Source organism: Sorex fumeus, unplaced genomic scaffold (assembly GCF_029834395.1).
Source record: "Sorex fumeus unplaced genomic scaffold, SorFum_2.1 ptg000020l, whole genome shotgun sequence".
NCBI classification, from domain to species: domain Eukaryota; kingdom Metazoa; phylum Chordata; class Mammalia; order Eulipotyphla; family Soricidae; genus Sorex; species Sorex fumeus.
Genome location: NW_026606077.1, coordinates 20,724,460 through 20,750,188, shown reverse-complemented (window position 1 = coordinate 20,750,188; position 25,729 = coordinate 20,724,460). Strand labels below are relative to the sequence as shown.

The following is a 25,729-nucleotide window of genomic DNA, read 5'->3' as shown; positions in this document are numbered from 1 at the left end:
AAAAAAAAACGGAAACGGCTATATTACCTGACTGGTCATGGTCACGGTCCTCCCGTTGTTCATCGATTTGCTCGAGCGGGCCCAGTAACGTCTCCATTGTGAGACTTGTTGTTACTGTGTTTGGCATATTGAATACGTCATGGGTAGCTTGCCAGGCTCTGCCGTGTGGGCAAGATACTCTCAGTAGCTTGCCGGGCTCTCCGAGAGGGGCGGAGGAATCGAACTCAGGTCGGCCATGTTGGCTGCGTGCAAGGCAAACGCCCTACCCGCTGTGCTATCGCTCCAGCCCAGCAAAATATACAAAATGTACTACTATAGACAAAAGGAGAACATTTTATAAGATAAAATGGTGAATATATAAAGAAAAGGTAAAATTATGAATATACAGATGTAACAAAGCCCCCAAATGCATGAAGCATAAGCTAAAAGAACTAAAGTTATATAGAGACAATTCATCAATAATAGCTGGAGAACTCAAGGACCAAAATAATGGGAGAGAAAGTCAATAAATCAATGGATTAAATCGGCATGCAGAACACTCCACCCCACACTGGCGGCCATCGTGAGTCTGCTGCAGGGTTTTATGCATCAGTCAGCTAAGAAATTCGCACTGCTCTATGTCCTGGGTCGTGGCCTTCACCGGGAGAGGAAAAATGTACAGAAATGACAAGTTTAATTTTGAGGCGAACTAATATTGTTGGGAGGAAAATGTGTATATTTATAAAATAATTGTGCAAAATAACTATTTTTGAGTGCCCACACAGAGCACTATTTGAGAGAATATACATGGCAGGATTTACACAAAAGTGTCTTAAATGCTAATTTTTGGAATGAATAAATTTCATAATATTAGGTAAAAGATTTAATATGATCCCTTAATTCTTCATATGTAAAACAAGGATATCTGTAATTTTGATAAATACATATTATGTGTGTAAACTACATTAAATAATACCTGGCAAGCAGAAAGTTCAAAAAATAATCTCCTACAAACACACACACATTATACAGTAAAGGGTATTATTAGATGGTATTCATCATAGGATATAATCCAATGATGTAGTCTGAATGAACCATAAAGAACTTGTAGTGTCATAGTAAGAAATTAGACTGTATATAAAAAAGCTAAAGCATTTATACTCTATATAACTAGATCAGTAAGAATGTCTCTTCAAAACATGTCCCTCAAATACTCCTACTCTGTTTCTCTTTCATCTTACAAAGATCTCTATAATTATTTTATTTTGAATAATAACCACATAAATACTATTTATGGAGGACACAAAAGCCTAAAATGATATTGGTCGATGCTAGAGTTAGATGTGTATAGATAATACTAGATATAACTCATTACATATCCAACAGAAAGGCAAATAATAATTATCTTTTGGAAATTTGGAACATTTTTCTTGTACTACTATTTCATAGGCCCTCCCGTTGATCATCGATTTGCTCGAGCAGGCCCAGTAGCGTCTCCATTGGAGACTTTGTTGTTACTGTGTCTGGCACTATTTCATAACTAGAAGGACTAAATATGATAACACTCAACCCTTTCTGAAGATCAAACAAACAGAAAAACCTCCCCAACTGCACCAAGATATCAAGGACTTGAGAATCAGCTTAGAAAAGAGATGTCGGGTTATACAGAACAAAAAAATTGTTAAAGAAATAAAAGAAAATACAAGTAAATGGAAATAGTCCCTAGACATAGATTGGAAGATTTAATATTATCAAAGAACTATATAGATTCACTGCAGTCTCTAAAACTTGTAAAGCAAACGGAAACAAAGATAAATGAATGGGACAGCATCAAATAAAGATGTGTCTGCACCACAAAAGAAATGATGATTAGAATAAAAAGACACTCCATAGAGTGAGGGAAAGTATTTGCCTACCACTCATCTGAAAAATGGTAAGTATCTAGTATAGATAAAATACTTGTGAACTTAAAAATAAACATTTAAAAGTGGAGGAGAAGAGAATAGACACTTCCTAAAAAAGAGACATACAGCTGGCCAGGAGGCATATGAGAAAATGCTCTTCATCATTTATCATCAGGTGATAAATTGCCATCAAATGCTAATCAAATCACCAGTGAGACATCAGCTCATATCAGTGGGATTGGCATACTGCAAACAAAAACAACCAGAGTGGTGGGGATACGGCAAAAAACTTCCAATGTAGATGAGAATGTCATCTGATAAAGCCCTTATGAAAAAAATATATGAAGATTCCTTCAAAACCAAACAATGGAGCTCCCATTTGACCCATCTCTATCAATGACGAATATCTACTCCTCAAAACACAAACACATTAATTTGAAAAGATGTAATACCACACTTATGTTTCTCACAGGACACAGGACAGCCAGAACATGGAAGCAACCGAAATTTCCAACAGATGAATGGACAAAGAAATGAACTGCATTTTGCCCACTTGCACCCTTAGTTCAGGAAAAAATAGTCATACAGTTCAATGAAACTGGATGGTAATGTGCTGAGTGAAATAAACCAGAGGGCAGATGGACAAATATAGTATGATCTCATTCATCTATATTATAGAGACAAACAAATCCCGGGTATGGACAACAACAATCAGTAAAAATGGTGGATAGTGGGGGGAAGGGCCAAGGGAAGAATTCGTTGAAGGAAATCAATATGGGAACAGAAATGGAGGGTTTGGAGTAGAGGGTGGTGAAGAGGAAGGTAACGCTGTACACTAAGCCAGCAGCTTCAATCAAAAACAATGGGCGATGAATAGGGAGGAAAGCTCAGACCAGAGGCGGCATAGGCCAGGGGTCAAGGGTCAGAGGCACATCAATGACACTAGTATGCTCTAACTTTGTGCATCAGTATTTTAAATTTGAACACCATCATAATCCCATTATCTAAACTATAATAAAAACATTTAAGACATAACTTCATGTATTATAAGTAAACATTAATATCTGAATAATATGAAAATTTTGATATAATATTTGTGTCCCTAAAAATTTATATATTCAAGTAATTTAAAACCCTCACTAGAGGAGAGACGCTCTCTGGACACACTGAGTGAGTTCTGAAGCAGACCACTGACATGTCAAGGTAACAGTTTTTTTGTCTTTTTTTTGGGGGGGGGTCACACCTGTTGATGCTCAGGGGTTACTTCTGGCTCTCACTCAGAATTACTCCTGGTGGTGCTCGAGGGACCATATGGGATGCCAGGGATCAAACCTGGGTCAGCTGCATGCAAGGCAAATGTCCTACAGCTCCAGTCCCAAGGTAGAAATTTTGAATGAAAAGATCTACAGGATAAGGTCAAATGCGAAAATCCTATGAGATGGTAATGCCATCAACATAATCCACAGGAGAAGGAAAAGAGCAAAGACTATGGCTTTGTGCTTTGTGGATAAAGGGGGAGAGGTCAATTCAGAAGCTAACACCAAAAGAGATAGCCTGATGGATCCTTTACTTCCCCCAGTGAAGGTCATAAAACTTGGGCACCAGGAGTCAAGAAATGACAGGCCAAAGGAGAGAAAGGTAGCACTGGAAGAATAAGTAATATGGATGAACAATGAGTTTATTTCATAGAGGCAGAAGCTTGGGTTACAGCTGGACGTGACCCCAAAAGCTCATTTTAGAGTGAAAAACAGCATAAACTATTTATAACTATATGCTGAAATTTTTCTCTAGGGAGTTTGAAAGTAAGTTCAAGAATAACAGTGGGTTCCTAAGTCTGAAAAAAATTGAGCACAAGGCTAGAGAGATAGTACAGCAGGCAGAGCATGTACCTTATATGTGACCAAACTCGGTGCGATTCCTAGCACCACAGATAGTAACGCTGAGGCCCACCAGGAGTCAGGCCTGAGAACAGAGCCAGGAGTGAGACCTGAGCACTGCTGAGTGTGGCCCCCAAACAAAACAAATCTGAGAACATTGGTGGCAAACACAGAAATTAACAAATCCAGTCTGGCCCCTGAAGATGCTTATAATTGTAAAAGATAACTAATAGCTCTAGAATTTTCTATGTAGGAATGTTTTTGTTTTGAGTTTTTATTTTGGGGCCACAGCTGCCTGTGTTCATGGCATACTCCTGAATCTCAGTTCAGGGATTACACCTAGAAAGTGTCATACCTATTGCACGATCTCTCTGGCCCTTATGTAAGAAAATTTTAAGGGCAAGGTCTGGTTAAAATTTGAGCTAGAAGATTTAAGGTAAAGCCACACTACACTGCATATATAATTCTGTTTCTTTGGGTAGCAGCACAGGTGTGTTAATAAAAACTGAGAGACACAATGTTCCACTTTCACACAACTTCTGGTTCTATCAATGAGTAGAAAACCACAAGACGACAGAGAAATCAAATGCCTATGAATAAGAAGCATTGAATGTGAAGAGAAATAGAAAGTGTATGTATGAGGACTGCATAATACTGGTAAATAAAAGTAACAGTGCCTAAGACAGAAACAAAGCTGAGATTGACAGGGATGGAAGCAGAGTTATGGCACCAGTGTCAGAAAATTTGATGAGTTCTGGAATAAATGACGTTCCCCCAAGACAGCAGATTTTTAATGTTAAGGACAATCTATCCAAGATGCTGGCAGTCATCTGGCATTAAGCTTAAACAAGCAGAAACAAAACAAATCTATTCCAACTTCTGTTCTCTGGTCACAGCCTAATTCCAAGTGGTCATTACCCACCTAAATGGGGCCTATCACTACCACGATGGAAGCAGAGGTCACTGAACACTTCCACAGAACCTCGATGAAGCATCACAGAAAGTAGACTAAGATAAAACAGATGGACTATTCCTGAACTTCTAAAAGTGCCACATATATCCCAAACAGAAATACTTTTACCTTGACCACAGTGAAGGCAGCTCTTCCTGTAAATCGACGTTAAACTCTTCAAACACTTTCTGGGCTTTCTGAAATTCTTCTTCTGCCTAGAAGTGACATAAATATATTATACACTAAAGAACAGCACAAAGCCACAAACCATTTGTTGCACTCAGTATCATTAAAATAAGAGAAAGGTAGCTTTGTGGAGTCCTGGAAAAATTTTGGGGGAAGAGAGAAATATCATTAAAATCTACAGGACCTCTTTCAATAATAGCAAATTATTTAAATTTTATCAAAACAGGGAAAATGTAATGATCACACTGATCATTCTTCTGTTCTTTGGGAACTTCACGTCCACAGCTCTGTTCCTGATTCAGTGTGGGGTTACTTACCACAAGAAATTCCCAGTCCAGAGGGAGTCCAAAACTGAGAACACAAAGGGAACCTTATCATCTGCACGGATACGTTCTATGAAAGGACTTGTGCAGAGAACAGAGAAAGTCCCACAGGGAAGATATGTTAACTTGCTAAGTCTTGACTAATCAACAAATGATTGCTAAAGAAGAGGTGAAGGATGTACTATAATGCACAATAGTAGTTTTCCTTGGGCTTGGCTTCTGCCTCTCTAACCAGATGAGCCTGAGAATCCTTCTGACCTCAGATACCACATCCACCAAATAAGCAGTGTAGATATATACACAGCAGGTAAGGCATTAGTCTGGCATATGGCCAACCTGGTTTCCATCCCTGGTACCAGATATGATCACTCGAGCCCCACCAGGACGGATCTGTGTGTGCAGAGCCAGGAGTTAAGTCCAGGGAACTTAGGTGTGGCCCCCAAACAAAATACAAACAAAAACCCCCAAAAGTGCAGGAGCACAGTTCTGTTAGCCTGCACAAGGCTGCACAAGGCTGGCTCTGATCGAAATATCTGAGTGGGTGTCACTCCCATGACTTTCACAATAATGGGAAAAGCCTGATTTGAATTAAGAACAATGAAAGGCAGGCCCCAAGCACCTCGTGTTTTGGCTGAGATTCTGTCCTGGCAACAGCCACCTTGACAAATGAAATACTGAATTTTCCGAAGCCAAGCTGCATAGTGGGCCAGACCCACCTTTGAGATACGGCTCTCGTCCTTCCTCTTGGCGCTCTGCAGTGCCTCCAGGTGGTGGCGCGCGCTGTCGTAGTCCACCAGCTTCCTGCTGCGCTTGGCGATACGGTTCTGCCAAGGGAAAGTCGTCAATCAGCAAGACAGGGCAGGCCCTCTGCTCACAGTCCAGTGCTCGACTTCTCCACAGTGACACTGAGAGAAGTCTCAGTTGGCAAGACTGAGACTGGGAACCTGGGAAGCCCTTCTCAGGATGATTTGACAGCAAATATGTGACCAAGGAACAAGAGGCAGTTATAGACTGTTGGCTAACTGGAAGAAGCCGAGAAACCTAGATAGAGAGATATCGGACTGCCTTTATTGTAAATACTTGTTCATTTATGAAGACAGCAGAAAACTCTATTAAGCCTTGGTTTTATAATATTAAAAATTCTAACAGTCTACCTATAAAGCAGATTCGCTGGCTCAGAAACTTTTGCTCTGTAAGTTTTCCATTTGGTTAGTAAAAATACATAGGACCTTGAAATATACTAATTCATAGAAGCTTAGGCTTCTGATTAAAAAACAGATAGCTATGAAAATGTAACCGCACACTAGTAAAACAAATCTGGATGATTTATAAAACTGTAATTCTTCTTGCTTGTCTCAGAGACCTGAGGTCATAGGCAACAAACTAAAGTGAATCCCAGCCAGGACAATCTCCCCAAGCAAGTGAGATACACCTAATACATCACCTTGGTCCAGGCACAGGTAAATAGAGAAATTGACAAGAGGTTAGCTACAATTTTAAAAATTATTCAAAGCCAATTTGGGGTAATGTTTTAGTATAGAATGACTGGGTGTCTGCAGCCCCAGAGGATACTGTGCCAATGGGTGTCAGCCAGACTGGCTGGGTGTCTGAAGCCCCAGGGGACACTGTGCCTCCAGCTGGTCCTCCCTTAGCCTACGCTGGGTGCCACAGAATGTTCCAGACAAACATTTGTTGGATGTGCAGGTGAGAATGAGGTTACAGAGGAGTCCCAGCACATGGACAAAATGAAAGTGAGAGTTTTCTCTTAACTTCTTTGAAAAATCCATGAAAATATGCAGAAGTACATTATGGGATTTATATAATATCAAAAAGGTATATGACAATACAGGAAGAGAGACAAGAGTAGGAATCCCATTTTAAACTGAGATATAACTGGCAGATAAACTGTTCTTAGTTTTAAATGTACATCGGAATGCACTTAGTGCAAAATAACCACCCAGTTAATCTCACCAATGCCCACAGGAAATATACTGCAGTAAGATTGCTAGATAATACATGCAAGTGTTTGAAATTAGACACAAAAGCTTATTTTTTTTTAATCAACTGTAGGTTCATTAAAAATGTAAATGATCCCAGAGACTCAGAAACAAATCTCAAAACCCAGTGGCTTTTGGCAGAAATGCTTCCGGACCCCACAGTAGGTTACTGTCGCCGGGCCACCACAGGGGCAGAAGGGTGTTGTCACTCCGCCTGCTCCCCCTTGGCGGCTCGGTGGCCGTCATCCTCCAGAGGCCATTGAACAGTCAGGCTTGGGTCCACAGTGACAAAACTTGTTGGGCCTCATGGGATAGGCGTGGAGCTGGTCCTGTCTGTCCTCCCCATCCCAACGAGACCCCAAGTCATTGCCCACAAACGGCCTCTCTGGCTCCTGATCAAGCTGCTTAATGGCCATGATCCCAGATACTCAGAAACAAATCTCGAAACCCAGTGGCTTTTGGCAGAAATGCATCTCGACCACGCAGTAGGTTACTGTTGTTGGGCCACCCCAGGAGGGAAAGGGTATTGTACCTCCACCTACTTCCCCCGGTGGCTCAGTGGCCGCCATCCTCCAGAGCCATTGGACAGTCAGGTTTGGGCCCACAGTGACGAGACATGTTGGGCCTCACGGGATGGGGGTGGAGCCGGTCCTGTCCTCCTCATTCCAACGAGACTCCAAGTCATCACCCACAAACAGCCTTTTTGGCTCCTGATCAAGCTGCTCAACAGCCATGATCCCAGAGACTCAGGAGCAAATCTCGGAACCCAGCAGGTTTTGGCAGAAATCCCTCCAGATTTAAGTGTTAAAATTTTGGAATTTCAAAATCACGTGGCCACTACTGCAGCCACGTGACATCATATGTTATTCATAACCAGCAATAGAAAACAAATTGTCTACTGTTGCATTTTCAGCAAATCTGAGTTTTGGGGTAAAATCTCAAATAAAAATGGTGGGTCTGGTGTCAAAATATTGAATGTGATCAAAGTAGAGAGAGAGTGTAATGTGGAAGTCATCTGCCCCATAGGCAGGGGGAGGGTATGGGATGGGGGTATCCTGGAATTGTTGTGGGTGGAGAATGGGCACTGGTGAAGGTATGGCTGTTTCATTGTATGACCAAGACTTAGACCCAAAAGCTTTGTAACTGCTCTCATGGTGATTCAATAAATAAAATTATAAAAAATGAAAAAAATCTAAATGAAATAAACACTATAACTAATGAGCAAATAGTGTCAAATATACTAATGTCTGATCCTCACTCTGAGATTCAGATTTCATTAATGTTAGGCAACGCCCAGGAACCTGCCACTTTTTATCTATTTGTTTGGGAACTACACCCCATAGTGCTCAGAGGCTACCCAACTCGTGCTCAGGGGACACTTCTGGCAGAGACCATGAGGAGCCGAGGTCAAACTGAGCCTTCTTAAGTGCTCCAACCCACTGAACCTTCCTCTGGCCCCATCCCTTCTGAAAGGACATCCCGGTGATCAAGTCACCCCTCCAGTTTGCATGATGTTGAAAACCAACGTGGAAGACTGTGAGCAAACTTGAATTTGGCACTTTCAGAAGAAGAAAAATAATAACATCATGAATGTCTGTAACTTTCAAAATGTGAACCCCAGGGAACCTCAAAACAGTGCTCGCCTTTCCTGGAGGGAGGTTCAAGTTGCAGAAGGTTCAGCTGAGTTAGTCTAGAATTGCTCCAAGGAGGCACTGGGGTACAAACCTTCCAGCAGGCGTTACTCCCGGGGTGGGGGACAGAAGGGCCACACTGCGGAGGGATGTCCCTTGTGTTTTGGATCCTAATGTCTTCTTTGCTCTCTCTGCCCCAGCACTGCTATTTTCTTTGGGACTAACACCCGACAGTGGTCAGGGGCTGTGCCTGGCTTGTGCCGGAGGTCATCCTGGGGACCACGAGGTGCTGGAGATGGAATCAGGGCAGCACTGGGTCCCTGCCAGAGTTACTGTTCTCCCCAGCAGTTCCCAGGTGTCTAGGGAACTATCATTCAGCATGGCACCAGTGGCTGGGACAGTCACTCAGTCCCCTCGGGAGCTAGCTCTCCAGCCCGGCGTGAGTACAAAGCACGTGGAAACAGCACACCTGCTGACAGTGGGGTATGGACCAGCCCCAACAGGGCAAAGCGAACCCTCTGGAAACTTGCATGGTGCATCTCTGAGGAAAAAGCTGGGGTTCCCAGAAGACATCTGCCCTCATTGAGGAACTCCATTCCCTGCAGCAGAAACCTTCCTCATCTGATGGGACCCGCAAGAGTTCTGCCTTGTGGACTTGCATGTGCATGTGTGAGGACGCATGCATGCATACATGTGTGTGTGCACCTGTGTATACAGGGAGGGTTTCTTTATTTTATCTAAGAAGCAAATTTTGGTTCTTCATAGAGATATTTTTGATTTTTTGAAAAGACCCAAAATTCAGTTCCTTCCAAGAGAGAGAATAAGGCTACAAGATGTGCTGGGAGGCATTAACTGTTCAAAACCATGAAGTAAACAGTGTGACTCATTTCCCTGTGTAGCTGTCATGTCAGTTGCAGGGTGCAGCTGATGGTGATCGAGTGACTGCAGTGCAGCCTGCCACATATTGGATGCACACATTCATTTCTGTTGTGGAAAAACAATTCACCTTATTTGCCTAACTTTCTGACAGTGGGGAAAGGCTGAAAATAATCTCCTAAGGGTAGAGTTAGTGCAATTTGGCTTTTATATATAAAATGATGCAATTCTTCTACTAGGTGTAGCTCCCAAACAGTGCTCAGTGGCCCAGGGTCATTACCTTGATGCGCGGCAAAGAAAGACAGTCCAATACAGGGGCCAGCAACATAGTGTTGCTTGGGCCTAGTGGTGCTTGGTGTCTCACGGGCCACCTTAGAAGTGCTCAGGCCATACCTGGCAGTGCTGGGGGGTGGTGGGGGGCGGGGGAAGAGAAACACACACTGCCAGGGTTGAACGTGAACCCCTGTGCAGGCGATACAGGCTCTCCTGGTCCCTACATGATCTCTTTGACACTCAGAGAATAACCACCCAATAGTGAATTTTACTCATCAAATATTAAGCAGCTAATTAAAATTTCTTCAGATTCCCCCCTCAGCACTGGCCTCATGCATAATGAAAATAAAACACTGTAGTTTTGCTTCAGTAACAACCCTACTTTGGAATTCATTTTGGCACCTGCTATAAATAAATGCTCAATTACTCATGCATAGCAACCAATATAGAACCTAAACTACATTTTACAATAACTGTTCACAGCTGTAAGCCTGCCTGGGTTGGTAACAAGCTGACTTTTATTTTAACACTGATTTTTAGATATCAGAAAATAAAACCATTAATCCCAGGTACCCTGCCAATCACAGCTGGGAAAGTGAAACACCCTTCCCTCATGAATGGAACTCTGGTGGGCTGCAGTAAATATTTGGAAATTTGCCTGAGGTTCTTTCTGCACAGGGCATGTTGATTTTAATGGAGTCAAAGAAGCCCATTGTGTTTCATTCTCTGAAAATTCGCTCTACTTGGCATTATTAATCATCAACAACTCCTTCCATCAACTTACTCTTACCAGTACGATCTCCCCAATAAAGAATTGAGAGATGAAATGCTGAGGATGATCAATGAATTCAAAGAAACAGTGAAACAGACATCCAGTAAGTTAAAGGAGGACATGAAAGAAACAGTGGAACTGACATCCAAGAAAATATAGGAAAAAATGAGAGTAGAAATAAGAAAGCTACAAATAGACGTACCACTAATAAAGGACTCAGTAGATGAGATTAAAAAAAAAAAACCTCAGTGGGTTCCCTCAACAGTAGAATGGCTACAGCCTAAGACAGAATCAGTGAACTTGAAGATAAGCTGCAGAAAGCATGTAGGCAATAATATGCAATGGGAAAAGACCTCAAAATAGCAATAGGGTGATTCAGAGACCTAGGGGATGAATTCAAAAGGAACAACATAAGAATCATTGGAGTACCAGAAGGACAGGGAGGAAACCCCAATGAAAAATCAACAGTTAAAGATATCACTGCTGAACCATTTCCAGAGCTGAAGAATGCAAGCATCAAATCCAAGGAGCCCAAAGGGTACCAGCTAAAAGAGATCCAAATAAAAAGACTCCAAGACATATCATAATAAGAATGACAAATACCACACAATACTCCAAGCAGCAAGGTCAAAGAAGGAAAACACATACAAAGGGAAAACCCTTAGATTTACAGCAGACTTATCAGAGAAAAACCTTCCAAGCCCTAAGGCAATGGTGGGATATAGTGAAAAAATTCAGTGACATGAATGCCTTACCAAGAATACTTTAACTGGCTAGACTATCATTCAAATTTGGAGGAACTATACACTATTTCATAGATAAACAAGAGCTCAGGAACTTCATACACTCAAAATCAACCTTAAAAGAAGGACTAAAGGGGCTACTGTAAGACAAGAAAAAAACCCTACAAGCATAACAGATCTCTACAGAAAGATGGCACAAATCCCTATGACAATAATCTATCTCAATGTCAATGGTCTAAATGCACCAATTACGAGACAAAGAGCGGCAAAATGGATTAAAAAACTAAACCCAACATTTCACTGCCTACAAGAAACACATCTAAACAGTCAGAGCAAACACAGACTCAAAATCAAAGGATAGAGTTTTCGCACCATTTCTCGGACCCGGGACTTGGAATCCAACATGCAAGCCCCGAGGCGTCCCCCGGATGCGAGAGACAAAGCAGATCTGAGCCTCTCTGCCTCTCCCTTTCCACCACCCAAGCCAAGCTGGTCTCTTCTCCCCAACCCCCAGGTCAGTTTTTGTGCTGTTTCTCGGACCTGGGACTTGGATTCCACCATGCAAGCCCCGAGACATCCCCCGGACACTGGGAGACAAAGCAGATCTGAGCCTCTCTGCCTCTCCCATTCTGCCACCCAAGCCGAGCTAGTCTCTTCTCCCCACCCAGTCTTTACTCCCCAGACACACACCAGGTATCCGTGGGGGTGTGACCACTTTAGAAGTGGGCAGTGGCTTTTAAAAAGTGGGCATGGCCTAATTTTCAGCGGGTCAATGCTCACGCGGCCACAGGTAGTTTATTAAAATCAAGAAATCTGACCCCTACACCTACACAACAACATGAAGAAACAACACATTTCCCCGCCACAGGGAGACGATGAGGAAACAAGTCCAGAAGCCTCAGTAGGTGCTAGCCACCTTAGGGACCTCTCTGACAAGGAATTCAGATATGAATTAAAATGTTCAATCATTAAGATGTTCAATCAACTCAATGAAACAGTCAGACAGATATCCGCTAAATTGAAAGAGGACATGAAAGAAACAATCGATCGCACAATCGACAAAATACAGCAAGAAATGAGAGCGGAAATTGGAAAGTTTCGCACAGAAATGGCATGGATCACAGATTCCATAGATGAAATCAAAAACTCACTCTGTGCCCTCAAAAATAGAATGACTACAGCTGAGGAAAGAATCAGTGAGCAGGAAGATCAGCTGCACCAAGCCAACACGCAACAACAAACAGTGGCAAAGGACCTCAAAATAGCTCTACAGAGAATCAGAGTCCTAGGAGACAATTCCAAAAGAAACAACATTAGAATCATTGGACTACCAGAAGCTCAGGGAAACAATCCCAATGAAAAAACCATGGTTAAACAAATCATCGCCGAGAAATTCCCAGAGCTCCACAATACAGCCATTCAGATTCAAGAAGCCCGAAGGTTGCCAGCTAAAAGAGACCCGAAAAGAAACACTCCAAGACATATTATAGTTAGAATGATCGATGCTGCCGATAGAGACACAATACTGCAAGCAGCAAGGGCAAAGAAGGAAATCACATACAAAGGAGCAACCCTGAGATTCACAGCAGACCTATCAGAGGAAACCCTACAAGCCCGAAGGCAGTGGCGAGATATAGTCAAAAAACTCACGGAAATGAATGCTTCCCCAAGAATACTCTATCTGGCTAAACTCTCACTCAAAATGGAAGGAACAGTACACTATTTTCTAGATAAACAGCAGCTCAGGAACTTCACAGACTCAAAACCAAACCTAAAACAAGGCCTAAAGGGGCTACTATAAGACAAGACAAACCCTACAACCACAACACACCCACACAGAAAGATGACACAAAACCCCATAACCATACTCTCTCTCAATGTCAACGGTCTAAATTCACCATTTAAGAGACACAGTGTGGCAAAATGGATACAGAGACAGAACCCAACATTCTGCTGCCTACAAGAAATTCATCTCAACACTCAGAGCAAACACAGACTCAAAGTCAAAGGATGGAAAACAATCCTGCAAGCAAACAGCTCCTGAAAAAAAGCTGGAGTGGTCATACTAGTATCCGACAACATTAATTTCACCTTGAAAAAGACTAGAAGGGACAGTGAAGGCTATTTTCTCTTCATCAAGGGATACATACAACAGGAAGAAATCACACTCTTAAATGTACATGCACCTAATGAGGGAACAGCCAAATATTTAAAACAACTGCTAATAGATTTTAAGGAGGACATTGCAAGCAACACAATAGTACTTGGAGACTTCAACATCGCCCAATCACCTCTGGACAGATCAACAAGAACAAAACCCAGCAAGGAATCATTGGCTTTGAAAGAAGAAATAGAAGAGAAAGGATTTATAGACCTATACAGGGCTTTACACCCCAAAAAGAAAGAACAGACATTCTTCTCCAGTACACACGGAACATTTTCCAAAATAGACAATGTTCTAGGGCACAAAACATACCTCAACAGAATCAGGAAGATAGAAATAGTATCAGCCATCTTTTCAGATCATGATGCACTGAGAATAGAAGTGAATCACACACAGACACGGAGAACCAAATCAAACACCTGGAAATTAAACAACTCGATGCTGAACAACGAGTGGGCCAGGAATGAAGTCAAGGACGAAATCAAAAGATACTTGGAAACAAATGAGAATGAAGACACGAGCTACCAGAACCTATGGGATGCAGCAAAAGCAGTATTAAGGGGAAAATTTATAGCTCTGCAATCATATCGTAGGTCTGTAGAAATGATGCACATAAACAATTTGACCTCACAGCTCAAGACCTTAGAAAAGGATCAACAGAGAGCCTAAATCAGGCAGAAGGAAAGAGATCATAAAACTTAGAGCATAAATTCCAATGACATGGAAACCAAAGAAACAATCCGAAAGATCAATGAAACCAAGAGCTGGTTCTTCAAGAAAATAAACAAGACAGATAAACCACTAGCAACACTCACAAAGAAACAGAGAGAGAGAACCCTAATAAACCGAATCAGAAATGAGAAGGGGGATATCACAACAGAAACCAAAGAAATCCAAAAGATCATCAGAGACTACTTTGAAAGTCTGTATGCCATGAAACAAGAGAACCTAGAAGAAATGGACAAATTCCTGGACTCCTACAATCTCCCAAAGCTGAATCAAGAAGATATTGAGTATGTGAACAGACCTATTAACATCAATGAAATAGAAACTGCAATCAAAAGTCTTCCCAAAAACAAAAGCCCAGGTCCAGATGGATTCACTAGCGAATTTTTCCAAACATTTAAAGAGGACCTGCTGCCAGTCCTTCTCAAGCTTTTCCAGAAAACTGAAAAAAACAGAAACTCTCCGAAACAGTTTCTATGAAGCCCATATCTCTCTAATACCAAAAGGAAACAAAGACACCACGAGAAAAGAAAACTACAGGCCGATATCCCTGATGAACACAGATGTGAAGATTCTGAACAAAATACTAGCAAAATAGAATTCAACTACTCATCAAAAAGATCATACACCATGACCAAGTAGGATTCATCCCAGGGATGCAAGGCTGGTTTAACACTCGGAAATCAATCAACATAATCCACCATATCAACAAGAGAAAAGATAAAAAATCATATGATCATATCAATAGATGCAGAGAAAGCATTTGGCAAGATCCAGCACTCATTTATGATGAAAACCCTAGCCAAAATGGGGATAGAGGGGACTTTCCTCAATATAGTAAAAGCCATCTACCACAAGCCTACAGCAAGCATCGTCCTCAATGGCGAAAAACTGAGAGCCTTCCCTCTAAGATCAGGGATGAGACAAGAATGTCCACTCTCTCCATTGCAGTTCAATATAGTACTGGAAGTACTTGCAATAACGATTAGGCAAGAAAAAGATATTAGGGTCATCCAGGTAAGAAAGGAAGAAATCAAGCTCTCACTATTCACAGATGATATGATACTACACTTAGAGAATCCTAAAACCTCTACCAAGAAACTTCTAGAAACAGCTTGTATAGTAAAGTGGCAGGGTATAAAATCAATACCCAAAATCCTATATGCAAATAGTGAAAGAGAAGAAAGTGACATGAAGAAAACAATCCCATTTACAACTGTGCCCCAGAAAATCAAGTACCTAGGAATCACCTTAACCAAGGAAATAAGGGACCTGTACAAAGAAAACTACAAAACACTACTTCAGGAAATAAAAGAGGATACGAGGAAATGGAAAAATATCCCCTGTTCATGGATTGGGAGAATTAACATTGTCAAAATGGCAATACTTCCCAAAGCACTGTATAAATTCAACCCAATCCTTATTAGGATACCCAAGACATTCTTCAAAGAAGTGGAGCAAACACTCCTGAAATTTATATGGAACAATAAGCCCCCACGAGTAGCTAAAGCAATTCTTGGGAAAAAGAAAATGGGAGGAATCAATCTCCCTAACTTCAAACTCTACTACAAGGCAGTAATAATTAAAACAGCATGGTACTGGAACAAAGGCAGAGCTGTAGACCAATGGAACAGGGTTGAATATACTGACATCTCCCCCCAAGCATATGAGCATCTAATCTTCGATAAGGGGGCAAGAAAAGGGAAGTGGATCAGGGAAAGCCTCTTTAACAAATTATGCTGGCAAAACTGGATGGCTACATGCAAAGAAAATGGGCTCAGATATCTGTCTAACTCCATGTACAAAAGTAAGATCTAAGTGGATTATAGACCTCAATATCAGACCGGAATCTATAAGGTTCATTGACGAAAAAGTTGGCAAAACCCTCCATGACACAGAAGCTAATGGTGTCTTCAAAGATGTCACACCGCTGGCAAGCAAGTGAAAACAGAGATAGACAAATGGGACTATCTTAAACTAAGAAGCTTCTGCACCTCAAAAGAAACAGTGACCAAAATACATAGACAGTCTACAGAATGGGAAAGGATATTCGCCAACTACACATCTGATAAGGGGTTAATTCCAAGGATATACAAAGTACTCGTTGAACTCCACAAAAAGAAAACATTCAACCCCATCAAAAAATGGGGAGATGAAATGAATAGAAACTTTCACAAAGAAGAAATCCAAATGGCTAAAAAGCTCATGAGAAAATGCTCCACATCATTAATCATCAGGGAGATGCAGATCAAAACCACAATGAGATATCACTTCACACCACAGAGACTGGCCCATATCCACAAGAACAAAAGCAACTGGTGCTGGCACGGATGTGGTGAGAAAGGGACACTCCTTCACTGTTGGTGGGAATGCCGACTGGTTCAGCCCTTTTGGAAAACAGTATGGACGATTCTCAAAAAATTAGAAATTGAGTTCCCATTTGATCCAGCAATTAACACTCCTGGGAGTATATCCCAGAGAGGCAAAAAAGTATAGTCGAAGTGACATCTACAATTATCTGTTTGTTGCAGCACTCTTTACAATAGCCAGAATCTGGAAAAAAAAACCTGAGTGTCCGAGAACAGATGACTGGTTAAAGAAACTTTGGTACATTTTCACAATGGAGTACTATGTAGCTGGTAGAAAAGACAAAGTCACGAAATTTACATACAAGTGGTACTACATGGAAAGTATCATGTTAAGCGAAATGACTCAGAAAGAAAGGGATAGACATAGAAAGATTGCATTCATCTGGGGAACATAAAGTAAAAAAATAGGAGACTAACACCCAAGAATGGCCGAGATTAGTACCAGGAATTTTACTCCATGACTTGGAGGCCAACCACACATACTAGGGGAAAAGGGAGCTCAGATAAAGAAGGGAACACCAAATAAAGGTGTTGGGAGGATCCCCCCAGGATGGGAGAAGCATGCGGAAAGTAGACTATAGACCAAACATGATTGTCACCCATTGCCTCTTTTGCAAACCACAACATCCAGTAAGAGAGAGAGAACAAAAGGGAATGCCCTGCCACAGAGGCAGCACGGGATGGGGGATGGGGGATGGGAGGGATACTGGGATCCATGGTGGTGGGAAATGGGCACTAGTGGAGGGATGGGTATTTGATCATTGTATAATTGAAACCCAAGCACAAAAATGTGTAAGTCTGAAACTGTGCCTCATGATGTCTCACTATTAAAAATTTTTTTAATAAAAAAAAATCAAAGGATAGAAAACAATCCTTTAAGCAAACAACTTTCTCAAAAAAAGCTGGAGTGGCGATACTAGTATCAAACAACATAGATTTCAGGCTGGAAAAGATTAGAAGGGATAGCAAAGGCCATTTTTTAATAATCAAGGGATATGTACAGCAGGAAGAAATAACACTCCTGAACATATGCACACCCAATGAGGGAACAGCTAAATACTTAAAACAACTGCTAATAAAAAGACTTCAAGGAGGACATTGGTAGCAACACAACTGTGGTTGGAAACTTCAACATTGCCTTATTACCTCAGGATAGATCAGCAAGATTAAAATTCAGCAAGGAAGTACTGGATTTGAAGGAAGAAATGGAAGAGAGAGGGCTAATACAGGGCGTTTCATACCCCCAAAATCGAATACACATTCTTTTCCAGTGCATACTGAACATTTTCCAAGATAAACCACATGCTGGGTCAAAAAACATACCTAAATAGAATCAGGAAGATAGAAATTGTATCTACTATCTTTTCAGACCACAATGCACTAAAGATAGACATTGAACACATGCAGACGTGGAGAATCAAATCAACCATCTAGAAATTAAACAACTCAATGTTGAACAACAAATGGGTCAGGGAGGAAATCAATGAAGAAATCAAGGAAGAAATCAAGATACCTGAAAACAAGTAATGAAGACACGAGCTACCAGAACCTATGGGACACGGCTAAATCAGTGTTAAAGGGAAAATTTATAGCTACGGAAGCATATCTCAGGAAGGAAGAAAGGGCCCACATAAATACCTTGACTTCGCAGCTCAGGATCTTAGAAAAGGACCGACAAAAGGAACCCAAACCAGGCAGAAGGAAAGAAATAATGAAACTTAGACAAGAAATTAACAACATGGAAACCAAAAAAAAAAAAAATCCAAAAGATAAATGAAAACAAGAGCTGGTTCTTTGATAAAATTAACAAGATTGATAAAGCACTAAGAAGACTCACAAAGAAAGAGAGAGAGAACTCTAATAAACCGAATCAGAAATGAAAAGGGGGATATCACAACAGAAATCAAAGAAATCCAAAAGATCATCCAAGAATACTCTGAAGGTTTGTAGGCCATGAAACAAGAGAACCTAGAAAAAATGGATAAATTTCTGAATTCCTATAACTTCCCAAGGCTGAACCAAAAAGATTTGGAATACTTAAAAAGACCTATTACTCTCAAGAAAATTGAAACTGTAATCAAAAGTCTTCTCCAAAACAAAAGCCCAGATTCAGATGGATTCAAAAGCGAATACTTTCAAACACTTAAAGAGGACCTATTGCCAGTTCTTTTTCAAGATTTTCCAGGAAATTGTGGAAACAGAAACACTCCCAAACAGTTACAATCATATCAACAAAAGTTAATCAATCATATCAACAAAAGAAAAGATAAAAAAAACATACGATCATATCAATAGATGCAGAGAAAACATATGACAAGATCCAGCACCTGTTTATGATGAAAACTCTCACCAAAGTGAGTATTGAAGGAACTTTCCTAAATATAGTCAAACCATCTACCACAAGCCTATAGCAAACATTATCCTAAATGGGGAGAAACTAAGACCCTTCCCTCTAATATCAGGAACAAGACAAGGATGTTCACTCTCACCACTTCTATTTAACATAGTACTGGAAGTACTTGCAATGGCAGATAGGCAAGAAATAGATATTAAGGGCATCCAAATAAGAAAGGAAGAAGTCAAACTCTATTTGCAGATGATCACTTGATATCCTGTTACTCATCGATTTTCTCGAGCAGGTACCAGTAACGTCTTCATTTGTCCCTGTCACATGCTAGTGTAGCCCAATGGTGTCTTCTCGCTACAGGAACATGAGAGCCTCAAACCGTTTGTTCAGGGTCTTGACGATGAAGTCTGACCATCTCATAGGTGGGCAGCCACGCTTCTTTTGATGTCACATGGAATCCAATCAGTAACAACTCTACTCCAGCGGTTGTTTCCAAATCCCATTACGTGTCCAGCCCATCTGATTTTTGATGCCTTGGCAAATGAGACAGCATTCCTGATTCTCAATCGTTGACAGAGGTAGGAACTCTGGATTCCTTCTCTCACTTGAGTAAAGCGTGATACTCCAAGCATAGCTCTTTCGATTCTTCTTTGGGTGACCCAAATAGGGTTCTCATCCTGTTTTCGTAAGGCCCAGTTCTCTAAGTCATATGTTAGTTCAAAGAGAATGGTGGAGTCGAGGAGATATGCCCGGAGTCAGAGGTTCTTCATCCTCTTATTTATTTCTTTGATGCTCTTGAAGGCATTCCATGTTCATTGCTCTCTTCCTCCTGGGCAGCTCAGGTGCCAGGTGATTCGTCATGTTGACTTCTCGACCAAAGTACACGCGTAACAGCTGCATTCAGAGATGTTCACTCCATTGAGAGCAAATGGAACATCAGGAACTAGTCCATTTTTCATAAACATTGTCTTCGTGAGATTCAGCTGCAGTCCAATCTTTCCACACTCACAGTCGAAGTCAGCCAGCATTTCTGCCATTTGGCTAATGTTGGTGTTATTACAAAGATATCTTCAGTGAAGCAGAGGTGGTGTAGTTGTCGACTGTCTATCTTCACTCCCATTCCTTTCCATTCCATTCGTCACAACATTCTCGAGGGTAGTACTGAAGAGTTTCGGTGAAATGATATCACCCTGCCGAACCCCTCTCTTGACGTTGATGATCAATTCCTTGTAGAATGGTGAGATCCTGGTGGTGAATCTGTAATGCAGCTCATGGAGGATCCTGATGTACTGAGTTTGAACGCCCTATTTGGCCAGGGCTTTACTGAGTGCTTCAGTCTCAACAGAATCAAAGGCGTTCTTTAAATCAGTGAACATTAGACAGAGCGGCATCCTGATCTCCCGAGAAACCTCAATGAGCTTGGTTACTATGTGGATATGGTCGACCTTGCTGAATCTTTTGTGAAACCCAGCTTACTCGCATGGTTGTCGTTCATCTAGTGTTCTGCCAATCCTATTCAGGATGACTCGAGTGAAGAGCTTGTAGATGACAGACAACAGGCAGATCAGGTGATAGTTGCCAATGTCGTGGATGTCTCCCTTCTTGTACAGTTTAACAGTCCTGCAGGTTTTCCATTGGGACGGAACCTTGCAATCAGACAGGTAGCGTGTTAATAACCAAGTCAGTGTATTGATGAGTACTGACAGCAGATTCTTCAGGTGTTCGGGTCTGACTCTGTCTGGGCCAGGTGCTGTTCGCTTCTTTACCAATGAAATGACATGTCAGATTTCAGAAGGAAGAACATTGGGAACGACATATCCATCCCACAGAATTTGGTATGTGGCAAGTTGGATGTGGCTATCGAAGAGATCTGAGTAGAATTCATTGATAATCTTTTCCCTTGCCCTTCTGAAAGAATTGACAGATCCATCAGAACATCAGAGGGCAGTCATCTTGGTCTGTAGTTGGTGAAGGACAGGCAGATGTTGTGAATACTTTCCCTGGCTTCTGCCGCATCGGGCAGCACTGTTGCTCTTCTATATTTAAGTTCTTTATTGCTTCTCTGCACTGCTTTGCGAGCTTGGACGTTAGTTAGCTTATGGTTGCCTGATACTCGTGCAAAGCCACGTTGATGAATGAGCTCAACAGTTTCTGATGACAGGAATCTTTTTGTGGCTTTCTCTCTCGGCATTCCTTGCACAATCATGGAAGTGCTACACCAGTTGATCGTATACCTCACTGATGTTGTCAATGACTGCATCTTCCCATGTTGCTGCAATAGTGGCAAAGAGCTCCCAGTTGGCGGTCGTTATGGGAGTTCTCTTCTTAAACTTTGCAGCCTTTTCTCCCTGCAACATGAAGTAGAATTTTGCATGCAGGTGAGACGGTGGTTCAATCCCATTTGGAATTTTAGGAGAACAGCATCATCAGTCAGACAAAATCGTCAACTGAATATGAGGTGGTCAATTTTGTAGTGGAACTGTCAACCAGGAGACTCCCATGTCCAATGTTTAGATTCGGCTTCCAGAACTGTGAGTTACCAGATGATGATACTATATTTAGAGAACCCTAAAGTCTCTACCAAGAAGATCCTAGAAACAACAGACTTATATAATAAAGTCACAGGCTATAAAATCAATACCCCAAAGTCCATGGCTTTCCTATATGCAAATAATGAGACACAAGAAAGCAATATGAAAAAAGGAATCCTGTTCACTATCATGCCTCAGATAATCAAATACCTGGAATCAGCTTAACCAAGGAGGTAAAGGACCTGGACAAAGAAAACTATAAAACACTACTTCAAGAAATAAAGGAGGACATAAGGAAATGGAAAAACATCCCCTGCTTATGAATTGGGAGAATTAACATTGTTAAAATGGCAATACTTCCCAAAGCAGTACATAGATTCAATGCGATCCCTATAAGTTTAGCCATGAAATTCTTCAAACACTCCTGAAATTGATATGGAACAACAACTCTCCACGAATAGCTAACGCAAATCTGGGGGAAAAGAAGATGGCAGGTATCACCTTTCCCAATCCAAACTCTACTACAAAGTTGTAATAATGAAAACAGCATGGTATTGGAAAAAAGGCAGAGCTCCAGATCAATAGAACAAGGCTGAATATCCTTACACACACCCTCAAACATATGATCATCTAATCTTTGATAAGGGAGCAAGAAATATGAGGTGGAACAAGTAAAGTATCTTTAATAAATGGTGCTGGCAAAACTGGATAGCTATATGCAAAAACATGGGCTCAGACCTCTACCTAACACCATGTAGGAGAGTTATATCAAAATGGATTAAAGACCTTCACATCAGACCAGAATCCATAAGGTACAGTGAAGACAAGGTTGGAAAAACCCTCCACCACATTGAAGCAAAAGGTATCTTCAAAGATGGAACACCACTGACCAAGCAAGTTGAAACAGAGATAAACAAATGGAACTATCTTAAACTAAGAAGCTTCTGTACCTCAAAAGAAACAGTGACCAGAATACAATGACTGTCTACAGAATGGGAAAGGATATTCACCCAACACCTATCTGATAAGGGGTTCATATAAAGGATATACAAGGCACTGGTTGAACTCTACAAGAAGAAAACATCCAATTCCATCAGAATATGGGGCGATGAACAGAAACTTCCTCAAAGAAGAAATCCGAACGGCCAAAAGGCACATGGAAAAAAAATGCTCATCCCTAATCATCAGGGAGGTGAAGATCAAAACAACAATGAGATATTAACTCACACCACAGAGACTGACACATGTCCAAAAGAACAAAAACAACTGAACCAATGTTGGCGTGGGTGTGGGGAGAGGGGACCCTCCTTCACTGCTGGTGGAAATGCTGACTGGTTCATTTTGGAAAACAATATGGAAATTTTACAAAAAATTAGAAATTGAGCTTCCATTTGACCCAGCAACACCACTTCTGGGAATATATCCTGAAGATGCAAAGAAGTAAAGTAGAAATGATATCTGCACTCATATGTTTATTGCAGCACTACTTACAATAGAATATGGAAAAAACCCGAGTGCTTGAGAACAGATGACTGGTTAAAGAAACTTTGGTACATCTACACAATGGAATACTATGCAGCTGTTAGGAAAATGAAGTCATGAAATTTGCATGTAAGTGGACCGACATGGAGAATATCATATTAAGTGAAATGAGTCAAAAAGAGAGGGACAGATATAGAATGACTGCACTCATTTGTGGAATATGAAGTAACATAATGGGAAACTAACACCCAAGGATAGTAGGGGTAAGGGCCCGGAGCATTCCTCCACAGCTTGGAAGCTTGCCTCACATGCTGCGGGAAAAGGCAGCTGAGATAGAGAAGGGACTACAAAGCAAAGGATGCTTGGAGGCCTTGCTCGGGATGGGAGATGTGTGCTGAAAGTAGATTATAGTAGCGACTTACTACAGTATGTCTCTCCATAACACCCAAATGGAGAGAGAGAGACAGAGACAAAGACAAGAGAGACAGAGAGAGAGTGAAAGGGAATGTGAGGGGGTATGGTGCTGCCAGCAGGTGAATCTATACCTGTGAGGCGAGTGTATCAGCAGCCTGATGGTGCCTTCAGACTTCTAAATACCCCAAAATTGCTGCTGTGCCTTTGGGCAGTCCCCTACAACTTGGGGTCAAGTTTACCAAGAAAGTAAATGGCTAAAAGTTAGGCATGTGGGAGACACACCCACAAACCACCTCCAGCTCAGCATCGCCTCTCTGGCTCCTGATCAAACTGCTTGACAGCCATGATCCCAGAGACTCAGAAACAAATCTCGGAACCCAGTGTCTTTTGGCAGAAAAGCATCCGGTCCCAGCAGTAGGCTACTGGCACAGGCCACCCCAGGTGGGAATAGATTTTGTGCCCTGGCTTGTTCCCCCTGGCGGCTCAGAGGCCGCCATCCTCCAGAGGCCACTGGACAGTCAGGTTTGGGCCCGCAGTGACGAGACATGCGGGCCCTCACAGAAGGGGGGTAGAGCTGGCCCTTGCCTCCCTGCCTCAACGAGACCCTGAGTTGCTGCCCACGAACAGCCTCTCTGGCTCCTGATCAAGCTACTTAATGGCCATAATCCAAGAGACTCAGAAGCAAATCTCAGAACCCAGGAGCTTTTGGCAGAAATGGGTCTGGTCCACGCAGTAGGTTACTGGCGCCAGGCCACCCCAGGGGGGAACGGATGCTGTCCCTCCATTTGCTCCCCTTAGGCAGCTCAGTGGCTGCCATCCTCCAGAGGCCATTGGACAGTCAGGTTTGGGGGCCTCACAGGATGGGGGTGGAGCCAGCCCTTTCCTCCCTGCCCCAATGAGACCCCGAGTCACTGCCCACAAACAACCTCTCTGGCTCCTGATCAAGCTGCTTAATGGCCATGATCCCAGAGACTCAGAAACAAATCTCGGAATGAAGCAGCTTTTGGCAGAAATGCATCTGGTTCCCACAGTAGGTTACTGGCGCCAGACTACTCCAGGTGGGAATAGGTTTTGTGCGCTGGCCTGTTCTACTGGCAGTTTGGTGGCCATTATCCTCCAGAGGCCACTGGACAGTCAGGTTTGGGCCCACAGTGACGAGACAAGAAGGGTCTTATAGGACTGGGGTGGAGCCGGCCCTTTCTTCCCTGCCCCAATGAGACCCCAAGACGATGCCCACAAATGGCTTAACCTGATCAAGCTGCTTAATGGCTATGATCCCAGAGACTCAGAAATAAATCTCAGAACCCGGCAGGTTTTGGCAGAAATCCCTCCAGATTTAATTGTTAAAGTTTCGGAATTCCAAAATCGCGCGGCCACTACTGTGGTTGTGCAACATCATATGTTATTCATAACCAGCAATAGATTGTAGACAATAAGTTGTCTATGGTTGCCTTTTCGGCAGATCTGAGTGTTGGAGTAAAATCCCAATAATAATGGTGTGTCTGGGGTCAAAATGTTGAATGAAATCAAAGATAGTGAGTAATGTAGAAATCATCTGCCCCACAGGTAGGGGGAGGGTGAGAGATGGGGGGTATACTGGGGATTTTTGGTGGTGGCAAATGGGCACTGGTGAAGGGACAGGTGTTTCATCATTGTATGACTGAGACTTAAACCCGAAAGCTTTGTAACTGCTCTCACGGTGATTCAATAAATTTATAAAAAAGAAAAAAAAGGTAAGGTGGTGTTCATGCCCAATTTAATCAGCCTAATCAATGGCTGAATAAATAGCAACACTCCTACATAAAAAAGTAAAATAAAATAAAAGGGAATGTGCCTGCCATAGAGGCAGGGGGAAGGATGTGGTGGGAGTAGTGGGAGGGATACTGGGAACATTGGTCGTGGAGAATGGGCACTGGTGGAGGCATGGGTACTCGACAACTGTATGACTGAAATGTAATCACAAAAGTATATAAGTCAGTAATTCTATCTCACGGTGTTTCACTAAAAAATTTAAAAATAAAAAATAGAAAGAAAACAATATTGTGAAATGGGATAATCATTCTGAGCATATCTGCTTTACAAATGCTACAAATTTCTAGATAAAATATCTACCGAAGACATGAATGTCTATCAAGGCTAAGCCTGTCATTTAGAATGAATATCTGTCAAAACTAATCCTAAGC

General features: G+C 41.9%; 1 protein-coding gene across 1 annotated transcript in view; it reads right to left on the bottom strand.

Moving 5' to 3' along the window:
- AMPH (amphiphysin) overlaps window positions 1-25,729 on the bottom strand; it is a 262,010-nt gene that overhangs the window by 73,975 nt on the left and 162,306 nt on the right. The window contains exons 6-7 of the mRNA XM_056113455.1: window positions 5,938-6,045; window positions 4,842-4,927 (exon numbers count right to left, since the gene is read on the bottom strand). Of these exons, the coding sequence (XP_055969430.1) occupies window positions 4,842-4,927; window positions 5,938-6,045 (194 nt within the window). The remainder of the gene's footprint in view (window positions 1-4,841; window positions 4,928-5,937; window positions 6,046-25,729) is intronic.